General features: G+C 44.0%; 2 protein-coding genes across 23 annotated transcripts in view; one reads left to right on the plus strand and one right to left on the minus strand.

Moving 5' to 3' along the window:
• Cluap1 (clusterin associated protein 1) overlaps nt 1-12,568 on the plus strand; it is a 29,270-nt gene extending 16,702 nt beyond the window's left edge. For 6 of the 18 annotated variants that reach the window (XM_074060113.1, XM_074060108.1, XM_074060116.1 and 3 more), the window contains 8 exons: nt 1,804-1,945; nt 3,733-3,805; nt 4,097-4,141; nt 5,889-5,996; nt 8,857-8,912; nt 9,167-9,223; nt 10,371-10,448; nt 12,189-12,568. In XM_074060113.1, coding sequence (XP_073916214.1) covers nt 1,804-1,945; nt 3,733-3,805; nt 4,097-4,141; nt 5,889-5,996; nt 8,857-8,912; nt 9,167-9,223; nt 10,371-10,448; nt 12,189-12,335 — 706 coding nt within the window. In that variant the 3' untranslated portion in view covers nt 12,336-12,568. Of the gene's footprint in view, nt 1-1,803; nt 1,946-3,732; nt 3,806-4,096; nt 4,142-5,888; nt 5,997-8,856; nt 8,913-9,166; nt 9,224-9,763; nt 10,341-10,370; nt 10,449-12,188 lie in introns of those variants that run through there. The other 12 variants (XM_074060118.1, XM_074060110.1, XM_074060121.1 and 9 more) reach the window with 9 other exon arrangements.
• A 4,112-nt stretch (nt 12,569-16,680) lies between these two features.
• The window catches only part of Nlrc3 (NLR family CARD domain containing 3), a 33,096-nt gene continuing 29,532 nt past the window's right edge, over nt 16,681-20,244 (minus strand). For all 5 annotated transcript variants that reach the window (XM_020156518.2, XM_074060103.1, XM_074060104.1 and 2 more), the window contains 5 exons: nt 19,577-19,660; nt 19,181-19,264; nt 18,447-18,530; nt 17,955-18,038; nt 16,681-17,670 (listed from right to left, as the gene is read on the minus strand). In XM_020156518.2, the coding sequence (XP_020012107.2) occupies nt 17,580-17,670; nt 17,955-18,038; nt 18,447-18,530; nt 19,181-19,264; nt 19,577-19,660 (427 nt within the window). In that variant the 3' untranslated portion in view covers nt 16,681-17,579. The remainder of the gene's footprint in view (nt 17,671-17,954; nt 18,039-18,446; nt 18,531-19,180; nt 19,265-19,576; nt 19,661-20,244) is intronic.

Here is a 20,244-nt window from a genome sequence, read left to right on the forward strand (position 1 = left end):
CAACGTGTCTGCAAAATGGCTTTATTCCTGACTCCTTTAAGTGTTCATGGCTTCTTGTAATGCTGAGCAAAGTAAGTCAATCCAGATGGTGGAAGTTAAGATCGTGACATGAATTAGGTGGACTAAGCATGCTCCCATCTCTTGATTTGAGTGGAATTTGGACTTTTAGACTCTGATGATTCCTCATCTTTCTTCTGACTCCACATCATTGGAGTAGAGAAGGATTACCGTGGTGCCAGATTCCAGCTGTATCAATGTAACGTGTTAAATTTGACCCTCATGTTTTCTTGGTGCTTTCTCTCATTTCTTTTCTTTACTTGTTCTGGGCCTTCTTTTCCTCACTGGTTTTTGGTTTTTCCTTCCCCAGTGTGGGGAAGCAGCACTTGGCAGATAGCAGGTACCACGACCAGCAAGGATTATTCATTCTGATTATTCCCAGATCTTTTTAATAGAAACATTTCTATTAATACATTTATTTGTTCTAATGTAAAAGATTAATTATCTCTAGCTTATGTGTATATGTGTATATCTACATGTATATACATATATATGGGTTTTGTATGTGTGTGTGTGTGTGTGTGCTTTTTTTTTTTTTTTAAAGACTGGGTCTCACTATGTTGACCAGGTTGGTCTCAAATTCTTGGGCTCAAGCAATCCTCCAGAGGAGCTGGAACTATAGGCATGAATCACTGTACCCAGCTCAGGTTATATTTTTGTGTTTTTTTTTTAATTTATTTATTTTTATTATTGATTTATTTCCTTATTTTTGTGGTGCTGGAGTTTAAACTTAGGGCCTCACACTTGCTAGGCAGGCACTTCGCTGCTTGAGCCACACCTCAAGTCCTATTTTTTAAAAAGCAGAATTTTTCCCTTGGGATCAATACTAAGAGAAAAAAGAAAATAAAGTTCAGCCAACCAATTGAAACAGGTTTTATGTTATGGTTATTTTTTTTTTATTTTATATTGTTTAAAAACAGCTTTCATTGTAGTAGGATGTATTTCCCTTTTTAGGTTATTAATTAATTTTCTTGCACATCCAGGGTAGAACATTTTACCCAGCTAAGATAAGGCATATATTTAATTTATTGAGTTTGAAAAATGTTACAGTATTTGATTATTTTTAACTCTATTGAAAGCTGTGGTATACAGAAGTAAAAAAACCTACAAAACTTATTTTTATGACAATATATTTAATTTTTAATGAAAGTCACATTCCTATCTGTTTGCTTAGAAAAGTCTGGAAGGATATATATCACATATTGAGTGCACATAGTTGATGATGGGATTATGAGTAATTGTTTTATATCATTCTTCATACTTGCAGGATTATTTCAAGGTGTTTTTTGTTTTGTTTTGTTTTGTTTTGTTTGGTAGGACTAGGGTTTGAATTCATGGCTTTACCCTTGCAAAGCAGGCACTCTACTGCTTGAGCCACATCTCCAGTCTATTTTGCTCTGGTTATTTTGGAGATGGAGTCTTGCAAACTGTTTGTCTGGGCTGGCCTTGAACCTCGGTCCTTCTGATCTCAGCCTCCCAAGTAGCTAGGATGACAGGTGTGAGCCACCTGCATCCAGCTAGTTCAAATGTTTACAAAGAACACATGTATGATTAATAAGGAAGTATGTCCATTTGGGGCTATGGAGGAGCAAAGGCAAATTAGTTTTGGGCAGTTATCAATGTGAAAGTCCTTTTGTAATTAAAGGTTTTCAAAGAAAGCCATGATGGAGTCTGGATCTTGAATGTAAATTTCAAACACTGCATGTTGATGTACCTTTCACTTTCTATTCCACTTTCTCACTTTAGACCTGCCTTTATGGATGAGTATGAGAAGATTGAGGAAGAGTTGCAAAAGCATTATGACATTTATCTAGAGAAGTTTCGAAATTTAGCTTATCTGGAACAGCAACTTGAGGATCATCATAGGATGGAGCAGGAGAGGTTTGAAGTGAGTCCTCGGCCTGGTCTCCTGTGCAGACTATTTCTTCTGGTGTATTATTTTATACTTGGTGCCATGTCAGTTTATAAATATCATTGCAAAAAAATACCAGTCTGAGGACTGCTCACATGATTCTTGTTTTGCTGGCGGCACAGCCTGTCAGACACGTGACCTGAGCCATCACACATCACTGTTCATAGAAGGGCCTGTGCTGCTGCTATCTTGAAATGTAATAATTTTCAAGTGCATTTTATTTTTGCACTGATCCCCACAAATTATGCAGCTGGTCTTGAGTACAGATCTAAAAATTTGCTTTGTTAGTTTGCTTAAAGATTTCCAAGCCCTGGTTAATTGAATTGCACAAATTAGCTTATTGGAGACTTTTTGTCTCCAGGAGAAATGACAGTTTATTGATTAATTGTGGGCAACATGTGTGAACCAGAACATGACCAGTTGTCTTAGGAAAGAGTAGTTCAGACACCAGCACTAGTTAATAAATATAGAATTCAGAGCAAAGGAAACTGGACCACATTCTATCACTCTTAGGTGCTCTTCCCTTAGGAACAGCTCTGAGAACAGTGATTTAGAATCTAGCTCATGGTGAAATTGGTGTTCAGTCTCCCTTTCTCACACTGCTCTTGATGACTTTGGTATTAAGGGTGGGCTAACAGTCTTACAAACCTGCATGAGTGAATTAGATAAAGCAATTTTGTTGTCCAGAAGGGCTGACTGGAAGTAACTCTCATTCATATGGACTCAGTAACTCATTGCCACCATTACCCTGTGGCAGAGAGGCAGCCATTGAGGAGTGGGATGCAGTACATGTGCATCCTGAGGGGAGTGGCAAGAGCCTGGAGTTAGGACACTTCAGACCCAGGCTCCTGGGAAAGGACAGCAAGGTCCAGTGAAGATCAGTTTTGACCATTTTGTTGTATCCCAGGGCCACCCCCGGATTCAAAAAACTGAAGAAAGTGCCTTAGAATGACAAGTAGGCAGCCTGGGTTACTCTGAGGCACCTTCACCCCATGCCTGTTTCTTTATGATAGTGCAGTGCTTTCTTTTTTTAATGTTCAGAGCATCAACAAAAATCTAAAGACCAATTTCCTCCTCTCACATTCTCTTGATAACAAGTAGGGGTCTCTCTCTCTCTCTCTCTCTCTCTCTCTCTCTCTCTCTCTCTCCATATATATATGTTTTTTCTTTTTTAACCCCTGAAACCGGGTTTTGCTATGTTGCCCAGGCTGACCTCACAGGTGTGGATGATGTGTCTTAGTCAGGGCCACACGGATAACTCAACTGAAGTGTTACCTGCCTCTCTCCAGAAAGTAAAACTTAAGAGTTGATTTTCTCTCTTCCCATCCTGACCTGACCATTAGCATCTTTTAAGATTGGAGTGGTAAAGGCAGTACAGCCAGAAAAATGACAACATCCTGCTTCTTTTAGGAGCAGGAGGCCTCTGCTTGTCCATAGGTGGATGCCTTTGCACCCATGCTGTCAGCCCATGCAGGCACATGTGACAGGCTTCACCTGTGTCACTCAGTTCTTTCAGAGTTGGTAGGGAGGTGGAAGGAGTAAGGGCATGGGGCCAGGTCATCACTTTTGGGGTTGTTTCCACAGGGCTGCTGGTGATACAGAGGAAGGGCACAGATTTGGGTACTGTAAGGATTGCTCAGGCAAACTAAGCTCATTTTCAGGTCTGTGTCACAGACATTGCAGTACTTACATAATGGTAAAGAAGAACAGTGATGCATCCACCAAAGTGCATCACTTCTGAATATCTTTTTCCTCTTCCTTAGGAAGCTGAAAATACTCTCCGTCTGATGCAGAACAAGCTAAAGGAAGAGGAGAAGCGGCTGCTCAAGAGTGGAAGTGAGGCTGCATTTATTCTCGATTAGTGTTCTCAGGCTTGATAAGTTTACATATGTATTTTAAAATACCTATTTTCTTTAAAACATTTTTTAACCTGGGTATGGTGGTGCATGCTTGTAATCTCATGTCTCGGGAGGTGGTGGCAGGAGAATTGTGAGTTGGAGGTCATCCTGGGGTACATGGTGAATTTAAGGCCAGCCTGTCAGTATCTTTTATGATGGTAAGAAGAATTAGGTGAGATCTGCCCCCTCTAAACTTTTTAATGTGTTACAAACCCATTATTGTTCACAGTAGATACAAGAATATTTTCAGAAGACAATTTTCTCAACTTTTATGGTAGGTACCATTCGAGTTCACTCAAGAGACTGGTTTAAATCACACTGCATTTAACAGATATTTAGTTCTTGTGACAATTAAGATAGTATTTGCCCCTGTTTAAATGCTAAAGTTAATTTGAATTCGATAATATGAGTAATTATAAAAGAAAACTTGGTCCTAGAGGTTTGAAGGGTTTCATATTTTAGGGCAGACTGGGGAACAAGTGTTCAATGGAGGGCAAGTGAAGGAACCACTTGCTTGATGGCAGCCCCCTCCCCACTGCCATGGTATGTTCCCCATCAACCACAATTGCGAAGCAGTTCCCTATAGGAAATGGGCTACACACGAGGCCTGGATTCTGGAGTTGTCAGACTGAGAACTGGGCAAGTGAGCTAAAATCTTTGGGTTGTCATTGATGTGTTAAAATGAAGTCAGGCCACACACATGCTTATCACATGGGGCTGCTCCAGACTCTCCCTGCTGAACCGAAACTAAAATGGCAAGAGACTGCTTTGGCTAGAGAGGTTTTTGATTTTCTTAAACCTGTCCTAGAAGATTTCCAGCAGTTCCTATTCTTCCAGAGTTTCCTGAGAACAGATACAAAAGGAAAGAAACAGGCAGGTGGGAGGGAAGAAGAGCCCGATGCCCAGGTGCTCTGCCCTCCTACTGAGGGCTCTTCTTCCCTCCCACCTGCCTGTTTCTCTCCTTCGTATCTGTTCTCAGGATACTCTGGAAGGATAATAGGGACTTCTGGAAATCTCTGGCTCCCAGGCTTGCCCTCCTCTACTGCAGAGACTAGCTCTTCTCTCCATGGCTAAAGAAAGCAGAAAACCTTCCTTGGTACCCAGTTACCATGTCATTACACTGTCATAGCAGGAGAAAAGCAAAGCTTTTTGGTAAACCAACAGTTACTCTATTTCCAAACTAACTTCTGAGTGACCAATCAGATCAGCAACAGCAAACCCTTCCAATTCCCTCCTTCCAAAACCTGTCTCACTCCCTGGGTATAGTGACGTCAGCGGTGGGCAGTGAGAGCTTTTTCTTCTCACTATGGAGACTCTCCTTCTGTAGGTTTCCTTTGGGAAGTGTTCAGCTTACGAGCAAAAGACTCGAAAGAAATGAAAATTAAATAATGTTCAGCAGTTGTCCTGAAATGACCTTTTAAAAGGGAGCTTTACTTCTACCTAGGATATATCTTTACAAGAGAATCTTCTCCTGTGGAGAATATCATGTGCCCCACCTTTCATTGCTAGTCACACATCATGGTCTTTCTGGGACCAGCCCACTCTGCCATTCCTAGCCTGTCCTCCCACTTGCCTCCAGTCCTGCTTTGGTACCTTTTCAATGAGTTATGGTCAAGGAACTTGAGTTCTGGTAACACAGCCTAACAGAATAGAGAGTTTGCCCACCCCAATCCCCAATTCCTCCCCCCCACCACCAAAGTTAACCAGGAATTTCCAGCTACCTTGACAGCTGACTACTCAATTTGAAATTCTTCACAGCCTGTCAGAGTGTTTCTAACTAATCTATTTGTCCCACTTTTTTCTTGCTTTGGAAAATTGCTTAAAACAAACATAGCACATTCTGGTCTGCATTCACACACTAAATGTCCACAAACAAATCTAGGAGTCTCATGAAATCTAATGCATCCAAAGAAAGACCAGGAAGGACAGATGGCTTTTGCATATGAGCCTTCGTAGGCAGAAGCTGTTTGGCTTTAATGATGGAGCTGCTCTTTTTTTCTGTCTTCTTGTGTTCCCACCAGGTAATGATGACTCAGACATAGACATCCAGGAGGACGATGAATCTGACAGTGAGTTGGAAGAGCGGCGGTTGTCCAAGCCACGGACAGCCATGGAGGTGCTCATGCAAGGTGGCATTGCTTCTTTTGATTTCCTGCTCCCTATGCCTGTTTCACAGAGCACCATGGGCACCAGTGTGTTGGGGCTGCTTAGGGTTGAGGTCCACAGCAGACTATGAATGGAAACAGTTCTTGCCTCAATGTATCCTGCCCTATTGTTATCAAGATCTGGCTCTTAAGCTGCTCCCTGGCCATGACTGCCTCTAATACTCTCACCTGTGATCCTGAGACTAGCTAATTCGTGTTTGTGGACTGGAATTTCTCACAGAGACCATAGAAACATGTTGTGCTGCCTCTACCACTAAGCTCTATTCTGCCTGTTTTGGGTCCTAAATTGTTCTTAAAGAGTGCAGTTTACATCTCTTATGACCCAGGAATTAGATCACATGAGCATCTCTGCTTTTAAAAACATTTTTCTGGCCAGGTGTGGTGGCTCACATTTGTAATCCCAGCTACTTGGGAGGAGGAGATAGGGAGGATTATGGGTCAAGGTCAACCTGAGGAAAATGTTAGCAGAGACTCCATCTCAATCAAGAAGCTGGCATGGTGGTGTGCGCCAATCATCTACAGGAGGAGTAAATAAGCTCGAAGTCCAGGCTGGCCTGCACAAAAACACGGGACCCTGTTCAAAAAGTAACTATAGCAAAAAGGGCTGGGGGCGTGACTCAAATGGTAGAGTTCCTGCCTAGCAAGTGCAAGGTCCTGAGTTCAAACCTCAGTACCACAAAAAAAAAAAAAAAAAAAATCCAAGCACTGAAATTTGTGATATAAATGTGGATGCCCCCTGGCTGGGGTTTTCCTCATATTCTGCTTCAATCCTAGAGGGGTCACAACTAATAACCACACATGCACACATAATCAAGCATCAGTACAAAGATCGCCTAAGTATTCTTTAAACTGTACCCAGGCTAACTTGGGTTTTTGTTTGTTTTGTTTTGTTTTTGGCACTTCTGTAATTTGAATACAGGGCTAAATGCTTGCTTGTAAGGCAGGCACTCTACCTCTTGAGTCACTCTGCCAGCACTTTTTTGAGTTGGGTATTTTCAAGATAGGGTCTTGTGAACTATTTTCCTGGACTGGCTTCAAACTGTGATCCTCCTGATCTGTGCCTCTTGAGTAGCTAGGATTACAGGTGTGAGCCACCAGCACCTGGCTTGCCTTTGTTTTTAAAATTAAATATAACTCTCATCACGTCAGTAAACACACATCTGCTTTATTCTTTTTTAGAAACTTTTTTTTTTTTTTGGTGGTGGTACTGGTGTTTGAACTCAGGGTCTCACAGTTACTAGGCAGGTGCTCTACCACTTGAGTCACTCTGCCAGCTGGCTTTATTATTTTTAATGGCTGCATTCTATTCTAGGCTGCCCATCTGCCTCAACCTCCCAAGTATTGAGATTATAGACAGTTTCATTTTTAAACCTACTAAATTTATACAAAAAGTAAAATCATCATCCTTTCGTCATTTTATATTGACCTTTTTTAAAATTACGATTTATTTGATAATGGGGAGTATCAGGGCCTTGTGCATCCTAGGCAAGCACTGTACCTCTTGAGCTGCACTTCTGTTTGTATTTTGTTTCTGAAATAGGGTCTCACTAACTTTGCTCAGACTCACCTTGAACTCACAATCCTCCTGCTTCTGCCTCCTAAGTAGCTTGGATCACAGGCATTCACTACCGTGCCCAGCTATATTAACTTTTATTGTTAACCATTTTGTCTTATTCTAGGCTCAGCTATCTTTATTTTGTTACATTTCACTTTTTTCCATAGGTAACTAGATGCTCTGGTTTCCCTTTTCTGTCCTTTTTCTTTCTTCTTCTTTTTTTTTTTATTGGCTTCATGTAATCAATAGAGGCTGGCAGTATGACTCCCATTCAGCAGATGGGAGCCAGAGATATGAAAGGTAGGCAAGTAACTAGGAAAGGCGGTGATTCTAAATTCTGGTAGCTATTCAGTTGCAGGGTAAAACCATATAGTCTGGTTCAAAAGTTGTAAGCAGGGCTTCAAACAGCACAAGACTTGGCATTCTGTCTAACCCAGGGAGAGTTTCTGTAAACAGCATTCCCTTGTCTCTCTGGGCCTCTTTTGAGCAGCTCCCCCTGCTCTCCAATGTGCCTTTCTCCTGGGCGTGGGGTCACACCAGTCCAATTTCAAGCCTTAGGATTGGGGTTCTGCTCTGTGCCCCTTATGAAGAGTAGTTCCTAAGTATTTGCAGGCCACACCTACACGATACTGACTTTAAAGGAGAAATAATCTGTTAGATGCTGATGGTATTTGAAAGATGAACTGATTACTATTTGTGATACTTAAGCTCAGACTTAGATCCAAGTACAAGTGACATTGGTCTGTCAAAGGAGGATATATTTCTGTTTCAACAGATAGCCTCACAGTTCCACTGCATGTAAACTAATAATAGAATTCATTCAGTGATTTTCCCTCAAACACTTAGAAGATGCTTTTTTTTTTTTTAATTCATGATTCATGGTTGTTTGTGTTTTGTTTATGATGCTGGGGATTGAACCTAGGGCATTGAGTGTGTAGCCAAGTGCTCTATTACTTAGTTACACCCTAGCCCTCATTTTCTATTTTATTGCCTTTTTCCTTTTTTCAAAGTAGAAGCGCAGAGCTCAGCAGAGTGCAGAGCTGTAATCCTGGATTACTACATAGTGAGACTCTGTCTGAAAAACAAAATGCAAAAAATCCACTACTGTTTGTTGATAGTTATGTTGATTAGTTGGACACTACTTAAGTAAAATTTTTGCCGACTCTTTTTCTTCTCACCAATTTTCTAATGGAAAATGATTCCTGAATGTCATTTCCTGCCTTGTTTTCCACGGTTTTCATGGTTTCTTCATGCTTTTGTTGTTCTCAGGAAGACCCAGCAAACGCGTCGTGGGCACAATGCAAGGTGGAGACTCTGATGATGATGTAAGTTCAAACTAACTCCCCTCAGCACTCTGTGCCATATGATCTTGGGCTACCCTTGTAGACTAGATTAGCTCAGTTGTTGCCAGCAGCCTGGGAACTATCTGTTCCCAGTCATGCTTTGTTTATTCATGGCAATTTGGCCTCCTCATGGCTGGATTCCTTTGCTCACTAATAGCTCATTTCTCATTTCACACCAGTATGCTTGCTGCACTTTTTTGCCTTCTCACTGTTCTTTCCATTCTCGCTTTCCAAAGATGGAAGCAGCACCAGCTCTCTTAGGTAAATGCAAGACTTCCAGCTCCAGGAAGCAGGTTGGTTTTCTTTTTGCCTCATCTCTTTGTTGACGTGTGTTGGCCTGCTCAGGGCCGGCAGATCCTCTCCCAGGGGCCATGATGCTTTCTCTCTGTTGGGCAAGAAGCCACTCATAATGCATTCCACTGTAAGAGACAGAATGGCCTCAAGTTCCCTATGCTAAGGAGGAGGGGTGAGCACTAGGCCAGAGATGAGAAAGGTCATTAGGCCCTTGAACTGTAATCTAGAAATGAATGGATAATGCTGAGGCCCAAGGCCCAAGACCAGTCCTGTCTTCAGCTCCTCCCTGGGAAAGGAGCATGGAAAAGATGCTCTGCCCAGACGAGGGCCTCAGAGGGGTTGGGCAGGAGGTTGAAAGGTCAGGCTGCCCAGATGAGGGTCTCAGAGGGACTGGACAGGAGGCTGATAGCTCAAGCTACCGGCACTTTGAGCTTTATTAGGTTGATAATGGACTAGGGAAGATGGGTGCAGAGGGAGGGGCTCTGTTTCTGTTTCCTGCTGTACTCCCCACAATCCATAACATGCCTGGCACATGACAGGACCTAACAGATGAATGTTGAGTGGTGAAGCAGACGTGCCCTGGGGGCTACACAGACACATCCTTGAAATTAACAAGTGCCAAGGCAAGGGAAGACCTGAGCCACAGCTGAAAAAGGAGGAGGAGGCAAGTTGGGGATGTACCACCTGTCATTCTGGGCCTTTTGGTCCATGTGGCAGAGATGCCTGGACTGACACTGATCCCAGACCAGGTGTTGGGGGACAACCTGTGTCTAGGGCACGACACTGGTGGCTGCACGGAGACAGAGCAAAGCATTTGCTCTTTTGCAAAGATTCCCTTGCTAAGAACCACAGGGCAGAGTGTTACATCTGCTCAGGCATGCTGGGCAGGGTGCAGAGACCAGGCGCTGAACTCCCAAGTGAAAGGTATATAGGGGACAGGGAAACCACCTTGACAACACCTTGTTTGCTTTTAGGGTAGGGTCAGTGAGGTACCTTCCATCCATTTATCCTGTCTACCTGAATCAGAAACAGGGATGTCTGGCCTGGAGCCAGTGGTACCTGGAAAGCAGAGTGTGGCCCCTGTTGCATTTGCTTGTGTACTTTTCAGCTGTGGCTCAGGTCTTCCTTTGCTTTGTTTATTTCAAGGATGTGTTCATGCAGTCCCAAGGACACATGTTTGCTTGGCCATTCAACGTTCATCTGTTAGGTCCTGCCATGTGCCAGGTGTGTTATGAATTATGGGGCATACAACAGGAAACAGAAACAGATCCCCTGCCTTTAGGACACACACATTCCAACCATGATAAGCAGATATATCTCTGTGATAGGTTAGGAAGAGAAACAAAGCAGGTTCAGGAGACAGGATGTAACAAGGTCAAAGGACATCTCCATGTGGTCAGGGGAAGCCTCTCTGATTTGATATGGTGACATTGGAGCAGAGACCTGAATGAAGCCACATGAGGGGGGTGAGAGGTGGGTGCACCTGTGCCCAGGAAGTGCAGCTCCTACAGTAAGGAGCAGTGACTGGATGGAAAGAACTGGGGTGAGAGCAGTAAGAGGTGGCAGGGGCAATGCAGAGCTTTGCAGGTTGTGCTGAGGACCTGGTGTTTTCTCTGAGTGGGACCAGGAGGCACTGGAGAATTGTAAGCTCACAATGGGAGAAAATGAGGCAGCAAGTGCGGCTGTGTATCCACAGGTGATGATGGCTCAGCCTTAGGTGGTACTGAGAAGAGGTGGTTAAGTTCTGGAGATGTTGCTGAGGTTGGACCTCCCATGTTTGATGAATTGGTTGCACACGGAGTGTTGGTGTAAAGGAGAGAAGTGAAGGCTGCCTCAGTTGTGTCCAATCAACTAGAAGCATGGGGTTTTCACTTCCTTAGGCAGCGATTTAAGGAGTCAGGGAGGACAATGGAGATGTCTTTTAGAACTCCACATGCTGATGTGGAGTACACATTCAAAATTCAAGTCTGGAACTTGGGCAGGGAGGTGGAATTATTGAAGCCACACACATAAGTGTGATTGCATTGCTTAGGGAGAATAGTAGAAGAGAGGAAAGGAGGCCCCCGGTCCCTACCTGTCCCAGTACTGCGGTGGTCAGAGAGATCAAAAGGGTCTGGCAAGAGAGACCAAGCAGATGGCATAAAGATCTGGGGAAGAGGCCAGGCCAGAAGTAGAATTCAGGGGAAAAGGGATGACAGGCAGGTTAAGCAAGGGGAAGACTTCATACCCCTACTGGATTGGAATCCTTTGGATATTTCAGTCTTGATAAGAGTGGTTTGGGAGGTTGTGAAGTGAAAGTGAAAGTACTTAAGAGGCAGCAGAAAGGGCAGTGGGTTCAACAACTGTCTAAGGCGTTCTGCTGTGAGGGGAGCAGAGTGCAGAGTGGCCGGAGAGGAAGGTGGAGGGAGGTTTCTGGCTTTTTTACGAAGGAAATCACAGCATATATATATTGCTAGTGGGACATAACCAACCATCCTGGTGTTCATGGGGTTCAGGACTTGCCATTTTAAAGCCGGGTTGGTTTCCCTGGATCCACATGATGAAGACCCTTTCACTTTTCTCCTCTCAACCACTGCCTGTGCCACTTTCCATCACCATCTGGAAGGAGCCAAAATAGCCTCCCTCTCTCCCTCCAAGCACCTGCCCTCCTTGTCCCCAACAGCCAGGCAGCCTCTAGGACCCTCGGCATGTCAGGGTGCTCCCCAGATGCCTATGGGAAAGCCAGCCCTACACACCAAGCTTGACCGATGCTGGCATTCGAGTTACCACTTAGATGGCCAGTGTTGTACAGGGACTCCAGCCAGCAGTGTAGACTGTGCCCCCAGCCTGACTTCTCTGCCCAGCTCCTCCCTAAGGGGTGTCACCGGTTGTTGTGCTCCAAACGCCTTTAGCCCCTTAAGTGTGAGGCAGGGTCTCTTATAATAAGCTGGGACCCCAGTTACATTTGCCATCTTTTTCCTATAGGAAGACTCAGAGGACAGTGAAATTGACTTGGAAGATGATGAAGAAGACGACGATTTGGAAGATGAAAGTATTGCTCTCTCACCAGCTAAGCCCAGTCGAAGGGTCAGGAAACCTGAGCCCCTGGATGAGAGTGACAATGACTTCTGACCCTCTTGCCAAGGGACCGAGGCAGATTAAGAGCCTCATATTTGTAGGTAAATAGGAAATTAGAAGATTGGGAAGGTAACATGTATTTTGTTCCCTATGCCATTGTTCCTGAGCAGATTTCTTTGTGCTTTACCTTGCTGTGTTTGTATTCTACAAAGCCTAAATAAGAACTGAAGCAAACCCCAAAGATGATTTCCTTTGCCTTCTTTATTTCCTAATACTTGGAAATGCAATGTTCTTAGTAGTTCAAATCCACATGACAAGAATTTAAGGAGTACGGGCTGAAACCTAAGTTTTTGCCACTGCTGCGATCACACATGTCCTCTGAGAGTTCATCTAATGAGGCTGAAACTTGGCCTAGCACTTGTTTTACGAACTATGGGGAAACATCTGGCTGTTAATCACTTGCACAGTGCTGAGCATCTACTGGACACTGGCTTTTTTTTAGGGGAGGGGTTATTGTTTTATTATTCATATGTGCATACAAGGCTTGGGTCATTTCTCCCCCCTGCCCCCACCCCCTCCCTTACCACCCACTCCACCCCCTCCCTCTCCCCCCAAACCCCTCAATACCCAGCAGAAACTATTTTGCCCTAATCTCTAATTTTGTTGAAGAGAGAGTATAAGCAATAATAGGAAGGAACAAGGGTTTTTGCTGGTTGAGATAAGGATAGCTATACAGGGCATTGACTCACATTAGTTTCCTGTGCATGTGTGTTACCTTCTAGGTTAATTCTTTTTGATCTAACCTTTTCTCTAGTTCCTGGTCCCCTTTTCCTATTGGCCTCAGTTGCTTTTAAGGTATCTGCTTTAGTTTCTCTGCGTTAAGGGCAACAAATGCTAGCTAGTTTTTTAGGTGTCTTACCTATCCTCACCCCTCCCTTGTGTGCTCTTGCTTTTATCATGTGCTGAAAGTCCAATCCCCTTGCTGTGTTTGCCTTTGATCTAATGTCCACATATGAGGGAGATCATACGATTTTTGGTCTTTTGGGCCAGGCTAACCTCACTCAGAATGATGTTCTCCAATTCCATCCATTTACCAGCGAATGATAACATTTTGTTCTTCTTCATGGCTGCATAGAATTCCATTGTGGACACTGGCTTTTAATTGTAGCTTTTTCATTTTATAGTCATATTTTTTCTGCATGCTCACAATCCCAAATACTAGATGCATTTTAATAACTATAATTTTCTCAGACATTAGCTAAGTTAGATGGAAAGCAGATTTCCTTGACAGTCAGGCAAAAGCGGCTCCAGATTATGCATATTCCACCTCCTCTCAGAAGGCTGATGTTGCTCCGGGAGGCAGATTCAACTGATCTAAAGCTGCCTTCGTGTTTCCCCAGCGTGTGCTACGTTTGGGGACTGCTGGCCTGGGCTGCCGTTCAGAGATTCCAGCTCCTGCCACAGTGACAGCTGCCACTTCCTCCTTCTGCTAGTGGCACTTCTCAAAAGCACTTTGTCTACAGTGTGACAAGGCACTCATCTGTAGCACAGGGATCAAGACAGGCTTTCTGCATTTCCCTATCTGAGTGTCTCCTTAGGGAAAGGGCCAGCTGAGAAAAGTGTGCCAGTACAGATCTGTGTTTCTGATTTAAAAAGTCTTTGCTCCCATTTCCTGTGTGGGGACAGGAAATGTTTCTCTCTCTTTTCTCTCCACAGCTCCCTTGTCTATACTTTATCCTGTTATACTAAAATAAATCCTTGCTACAACTTTAAAAAAAAAAAAAAGTAAACCACAGCTAAATTATATAGTAGCACTAGAAAAATTTCTCATGAGATAAAAGCAAGAGACAGAAGGAGTAGGCTTTTACATATGGAATGGTTTTTATGTATTTTACAGTTACAAAGTCAGAAGATTTCTGAAGTTGCTTATCTTTTAATAAAATGTATTTAATATCACATTTTTATATTAAGTTTTCTTGTAAATATAATTAATAATACTATATACTATAATAAATAAATAATACTATAATTAATCAACCTAAACTAGCATTTAGGTCATTATTCACTATTTTTTTTAATATATAATTAAAGGACCTCTTAAAATGTTTTAAAATATGTATACTAACAGAAAATACAAAGGAATTTTTCAAATCCTCAATTTTTTATTGGTGGTAACCACCAGGAACAAAGTCCAAAGACTTCCAGTAAGAATTTGTTGGGACAAGAAGAAATATAAAATCTCATTCATTAGAATTTTAAACTAATATCAGTGTTCAGCATCTGAAAGGAAAGTGTGTCCACTTAGGTCAGTAGCACTCTACGTAAATATCACAGCTATTGTCAGACCCAAAGTCCTCTCACTGCTAGAATCCAGGACTTGCTAAATGGGAAGGGAGCTGATGTTCATCCTTCCTAGGGTTGAAGTCCTTTCTCTGGAGATAAGAGTTTTCTGTTGTACTCTATAGTGTCTTTGTGGCCAGCTGGCGTTGGTATGTCCATGACTGCAGAGTGAAGCACTGTTTCACATAGCTTAGGCTGTGTGGCTTATTTGAAGAGAGAGAGGGAGGCCTGGATACAAAAGATAATCAGGAGAGGGATCCTTACGATGAGTCAGTGGGTCATTTAAGTAATTCGGAGGGAAGATTTGTTTTACAAGGATGTGAATAAATAAAGTAGCAATTTCAAGCCAGGTTGATGGCACAAGCCTCTAATTCTAGTACTGGAGAGGCTGAGGTAGGAGGATCATGACTTTAAGGCCAGCCTGGGCTTCACAGTGAGACCCTGTCTCTAAAAAAATAAGTAAAATAAAAAGCAGTTTCAGGAACCTGATACATTGTCACATGGAATCCCTCTGGCTTTGGCCATGGGGTCATTTTCTACAGATATGCTTCCTGGTACTTGTTTCTTCTCATTGAACATTTACTGAGCACTTACTGTTCTCAGCTATTGTGCTAACTACTGAAGAATTCAACAGTACATAAGTCTTATGTACTTGATAAGCTGACAACCTAGAAAAAAAGAAGCTTCAACATTGTAATACAGTAAAATGCATACCATGTCAAGGGTGCCATAAAGTGTCATGAGAACCCAGAGTGAGGAGAAGACTTGCCTGGAAGAGTCGATAAAGATGTCTATGCAAATCAGATTGGATCTTCTAGGGTTTTTGTTTTGTTTGTTTGTTTGTTTTGCAGTGTTGAGGATTAAACCAGAGCCTTGCTGCACTGGGCAGGTGCTCTACCACTGATCCACACCCCCAGCCCTTGACTGGATCTTAACGGTTGAGTGGGAGTTCATCAGATAGAGAAGATCAGGTGTGACATCCTAGTGGGCCTGACTTGTGAAGGCACAGAGTTGGCAAAGGGCATAGCCTGCAGGAAAATGACAAATCGCATAGTAAGGCTGAAGTGTTGAGTGTATGGTAAGGGAATGACAAAGGAACTGCCTTGTTATGCTAAGAAATTGGTGGGTTTGTCCTATGGGTGGATTCTACCTCCAGAGATGAGAAGGTGTTTTCAGAACAATTACTCTGGCAAAGACTGGGAAGGAAGACAGGGGATACAGCAGACTGTGTTACAGGAAGAGCCCTTAGAACTAGATTCACATATCAGAAGAGACCATTTATATGGGGAAGCAAGCTAAAGAAGTGAAATTGCAGGAGATGGGAATTCTAGTTTGGGTGTTTGTTAACCTGAGAGGTACAACAGGAATAGCAGGTAGGGGTAGGCACCGGGAGGAAATTGGAGAACATGCTGTTTAGACATCCAGGTGGCAATATCCAGTAATCACTTGGAAATATGCAAGCAGTAGGGACTTCCAGTTAAACCTGGCAGACAGAATATATTATTTTGTCTCTGTCCTCTTGTGAAATTCCACTAAAATGAGAGAGAATTTCAGAGGAGGTAAACATACAAGGTTAAAAACAACTAAAGTAGAGACCAGACTGGATGAGATGGCAACATATTGGTGGGGGGGACATAAAAAATAGATGAATAATCCTAGCTACTTGGAAGGCTGAGATCAGAAGGATCATGGTTCAAGGCCAGCCCAGGCAGATGGTTCGAGAGACCCCATCTCCAGTATTACCAGAACAAAATGGGCTGGAGGTATGGCTCAAGTGATAGAGAGCCTGCCTTGCAAGCACAAAGCCCCAAGTTCAAACCCTAGGCCCACCAAAAAAAAAAAGACTAGATGGAGATGTTAGAGTTAGAGCTATGGAAGCTGAGACCCACCGGTCATCTCAAGCAGAACTTCCAGAGACTTAACAAAAAAAGTCTGAGGTGACAAATGTGCAAGATGCAGTTAACATAATGAATACTGCAGAAGAAAATATTATTGACCCTGTAGCAATAAGACACTGTCCAAAACTGAAAATAAGAACAAGACAAAACCAACCCACCGGTCTAGTTAATGATTTATTGCCTCAATTCCAAATTCTCCTTTTCGACCCGCTCTGTAAGGCAGGTAGGGCCTTGGAAATATTTCTCCTCTGCCAGCCAGCAAGCTGTAACGCCTTGTCAGAGGAATGCTAGAGAGACTTGGGCTGGGGGCGGTGGGGTAGGGGGGGCTTCCTTTTCATTCTAATGGGGCTTTTTCTCCACAGTTCTGGCCCCTCAGGCTTCTCTAGTGCTCAGTTTGTACAGGGCACAGCATTCCCAGCTCTCCATTCTGCAGAGCTCTCAACTCCACAGAGAGAGATCTCATAATGAATGAGAGGCAAAGCCCTTGAAGACCTTTCTTTGTCTCCAGAATCTTAGAATTAACCCTTCATTTCTCTTCACAAACTTCCTATAATTTCTCCCTAAGCCTGTAAAGATGACAACCTAAGCCTTTTCTTCTTGAGACAGGGATGAAGGGTCTCCATTGTCACCCCTGCCAAGCTGATGTTCTTAATGGGCTTGAAGCTGGCAACTTCAGAAGAGAGGGTGACGTTCACCACCTGAGTAAAAAGGAGCAGAGATAGATTTGTTTTAAGTTGGGGCACATAAAGGACTCAGGGTATAAAAAAGCTGGGACCAGCTTCCAACATTGCTGAGTTTTCAGGCTTTGTCCCCGAGTCCCTTGGTGGCAGCTCCTCTCCTCTCTGTGCCATGGCAGAGTGTCCTTCCACCCTGAACCTGGGCAGGAGAAGTGCCCATGACTTCCTTTGGTAGCTCCTTTCCTTTCTCCCTGCAGGAGAACAGCTCTGGTGCTGGGCCAGCAGCATTCTGGATCACAGAAGTTGGAGATCATTCATTCTGCTTGAAAACTTCCAGCTGAGTCTCTACTGGTCCTGCGTGATCCACCAGGAACTTGATTTCCTTACATTTCCACAATGCATGCAGGAACATTTGTCTTGATAGCCTCTGAGATCATCCTAGCACCAGATTCCCCAATGAGATTTTCCTGGAGACTAGAATAGAAAGACTAGGTCAGAGCTTGACACCCACAGGTTTTTTGAGTCGAATGATCGTGACTATAGCAAATGCAGGACTCTGTGGAGCCTTTGCCCTTCCAGAACTTCTCACAGACAAGGCTCTAGCACGCTCCTTAGACTGAATTCACCTGTGGGGTTGCTGGGGCTCTTAGGTGTCAGCTCACTCCTAGAATTGGGCTAAAGACAGGGCCTGATCTGGAAGCAATTCTAAGAGTGGGTAAGAGTGGCTCCAAAGGGCAGATGCCGCTGAGTCTACTCACTTGATGTGCTGCAGCCTGCAGTTTCCAGACAGTGCACTGGCAATGAATATGGCCCCATCCATCCCCAAGGAGTTTTCTTGGAGACTAGGTAGAGAAGAGATGGAGATGCCATGGTGAACCATCAGGACAAAAGAAATGGCCTTGAGGAGGCAACACTGCCTTACCTTGTGGGAGCAGTAGAGGGGCAAGTGGTTCTGGGGTTGATATGCCCATAGGCACCATAGCAACTTCTAGGTGGCATCTGACCCCTGAGACTGATATTTACAAGTAGCCAGGTGCCCTACCCAAGACCATAAATACAGATTTTAAGTAACTGTGACTTAAGCAGAATGAACAACCAATTGCAATGAATGTGACTGTAATAACCAGAATAGCGTGAGTCATTCACATCCACATGGAAGCAGATAGAAGAAATCAGGAGTGTTTTACTCCAGGGGAAGACCAGCACAGTGTGCTGCTCTGGGATGCAGGCAGGTCTCCACAGGCACTTACTTGAGTCTTCGGAGACTGGAGTTGACCTTCAGAGCATTTGCCAGGGCCTTGGCTCCAGCCGCCCCGATGGCATTTCCTCGTAAGCTGTCAGGAAGAACAGAAAACTTAAGGTGCAGAGACAGACTGGTGACAATTATACCACTTCAGAAGGTTGTGGTGTTGCTTGGACTTTCCCAGTCACAGGAGATGAGAGTCACTCCTTCCTCACTGCTGCACAACAGAACAGAAATAAGCTCTAAGGGAATAGGACACACAAGAAAGAGGTGAGGCTGTCTCAGCCTAGGTGCCTTTTTGGAGCTCTCGTTCTCCTTTTCCATTTCAAAGATGGAAAAACTGGAGAGGCACCTCTCGATCCAGTCTGCTAGGATCACAAGAGTTCTCAAAAGCAGAGGTGACATGGGCATTCCTGAGAGCCACATACAGCTTGAGCCCCCATACCAGAAGTTGGCCTTCTCCTAGACAAGATTCATGGCTACTGGGTACCTCAGGGACCTAAACAGGCATGGCCTCTAGACATGTTCATCCAGGGCAAGGCCATCCCAGAGAGCAGGATAAACTATAGTGACTTCGGGGAAAAGGCATAAACTGGGAATGGGGAACTTGGGGCACACTTGACCAGATATGAAAATGATCAGCGAGCTTCTGGGTAAACTGACATTTCCTCTTTATTCCTTTTGAATCATTAGTTTTATTTCTTTGGGCAAAAGACCATCACTGGAGACAGGAATACTCACTCAAGAATCTCCAATGTCCTGTTCACAGCCAGGGCTTCTCCCAGTGCCTGGGCCCCCTGGGTGCCAATGGAGGCTACCTGGAGGCTATAAAGAAGATGCAGTCAATGCAGGCAGGTGGGGTCGCTCCCACTCTCGTGCCTATTCTGGACTCAACCTCCCTCCATACTCTCCATTTTTTGGCAAGGGCAGACTAAGAACAAGATACGGATGCTGAGGTGGTCTCCTGGAGAAGAATGCTCACTGTGCCCCTAATTCTTTCTAGAAGTTTGATTCCTCAGTTGCTGATATTAGGAAAGCCAAACATGCCTTCCTTGACTGGTAAGCAAAGATGGTGTGTGACATGAGAGGAGGGTGAAGGGGCTGGCCTCCTGGGCTCCAAGCACATCTAGGACTTACTAGAGAGCAGTGAGGGCTGTGTTCACCTTGAGCGCACTGGCCACTGCAGAAGCTCCTTCGTCACCAATCGCATTCTCCTGTAAGCTGAACACAGAGCATGACCCCTTGGCACATAGAGGACAAGGAATAGCACTCTGGCAATGACCTGCCTGGTTTGGGCAATCTGGATTTAATTCAGACCACACACTAGGCATACTTCCAGTTGCCCTGAGCAGCCGTTTTGCCCGTGGCCTCATAATTAACCCTGAGAGGGTTCTGGGGTCTACATGAGCTTGAATGAACCATCAGAAGCAAGCAAGGAAAGGGACATATGGGAATTACTGTTAACACGGGTTTGGGATAAAATGTGTTTTTCAAAGCCAACTGAAAATTGAAACCCTCAAGTTATAGGCATTCTTACTGATTACGGTTCTGTATCTTTTCCCCACTTCCAAATGGCAGGCCCTGGAACAGTAAATGACTGTTTAGGTCAAGGGGACATTGACATGTTTGGGGTGCAGTTTGCATTAGTTACTTTAGCAAACATTTGTGTGTGCCAAGTGTACTAAGTGTACAAGGCAGCGGGCCCAGCTCTGCACTGCTGGAACTCAGGTGGGAAGACACGATTAAATGATCAGTTATGATAGGCCACCTGCAGACTGCAGGGAAGACCAGCAAGGTCTCTACCC

This window comes from Castor canadensis, chromosome 17, assembly GCF_047511655.1.
Source record: "Castor canadensis chromosome 17, mCasCan1.hap1v2, whole genome shotgun sequence".
In the NCBI taxonomy this organism is placed as follows: Eukaryota; Metazoa; Chordata; class Mammalia; order Rodentia; family Castoridae; genus Castor; species Castor canadensis.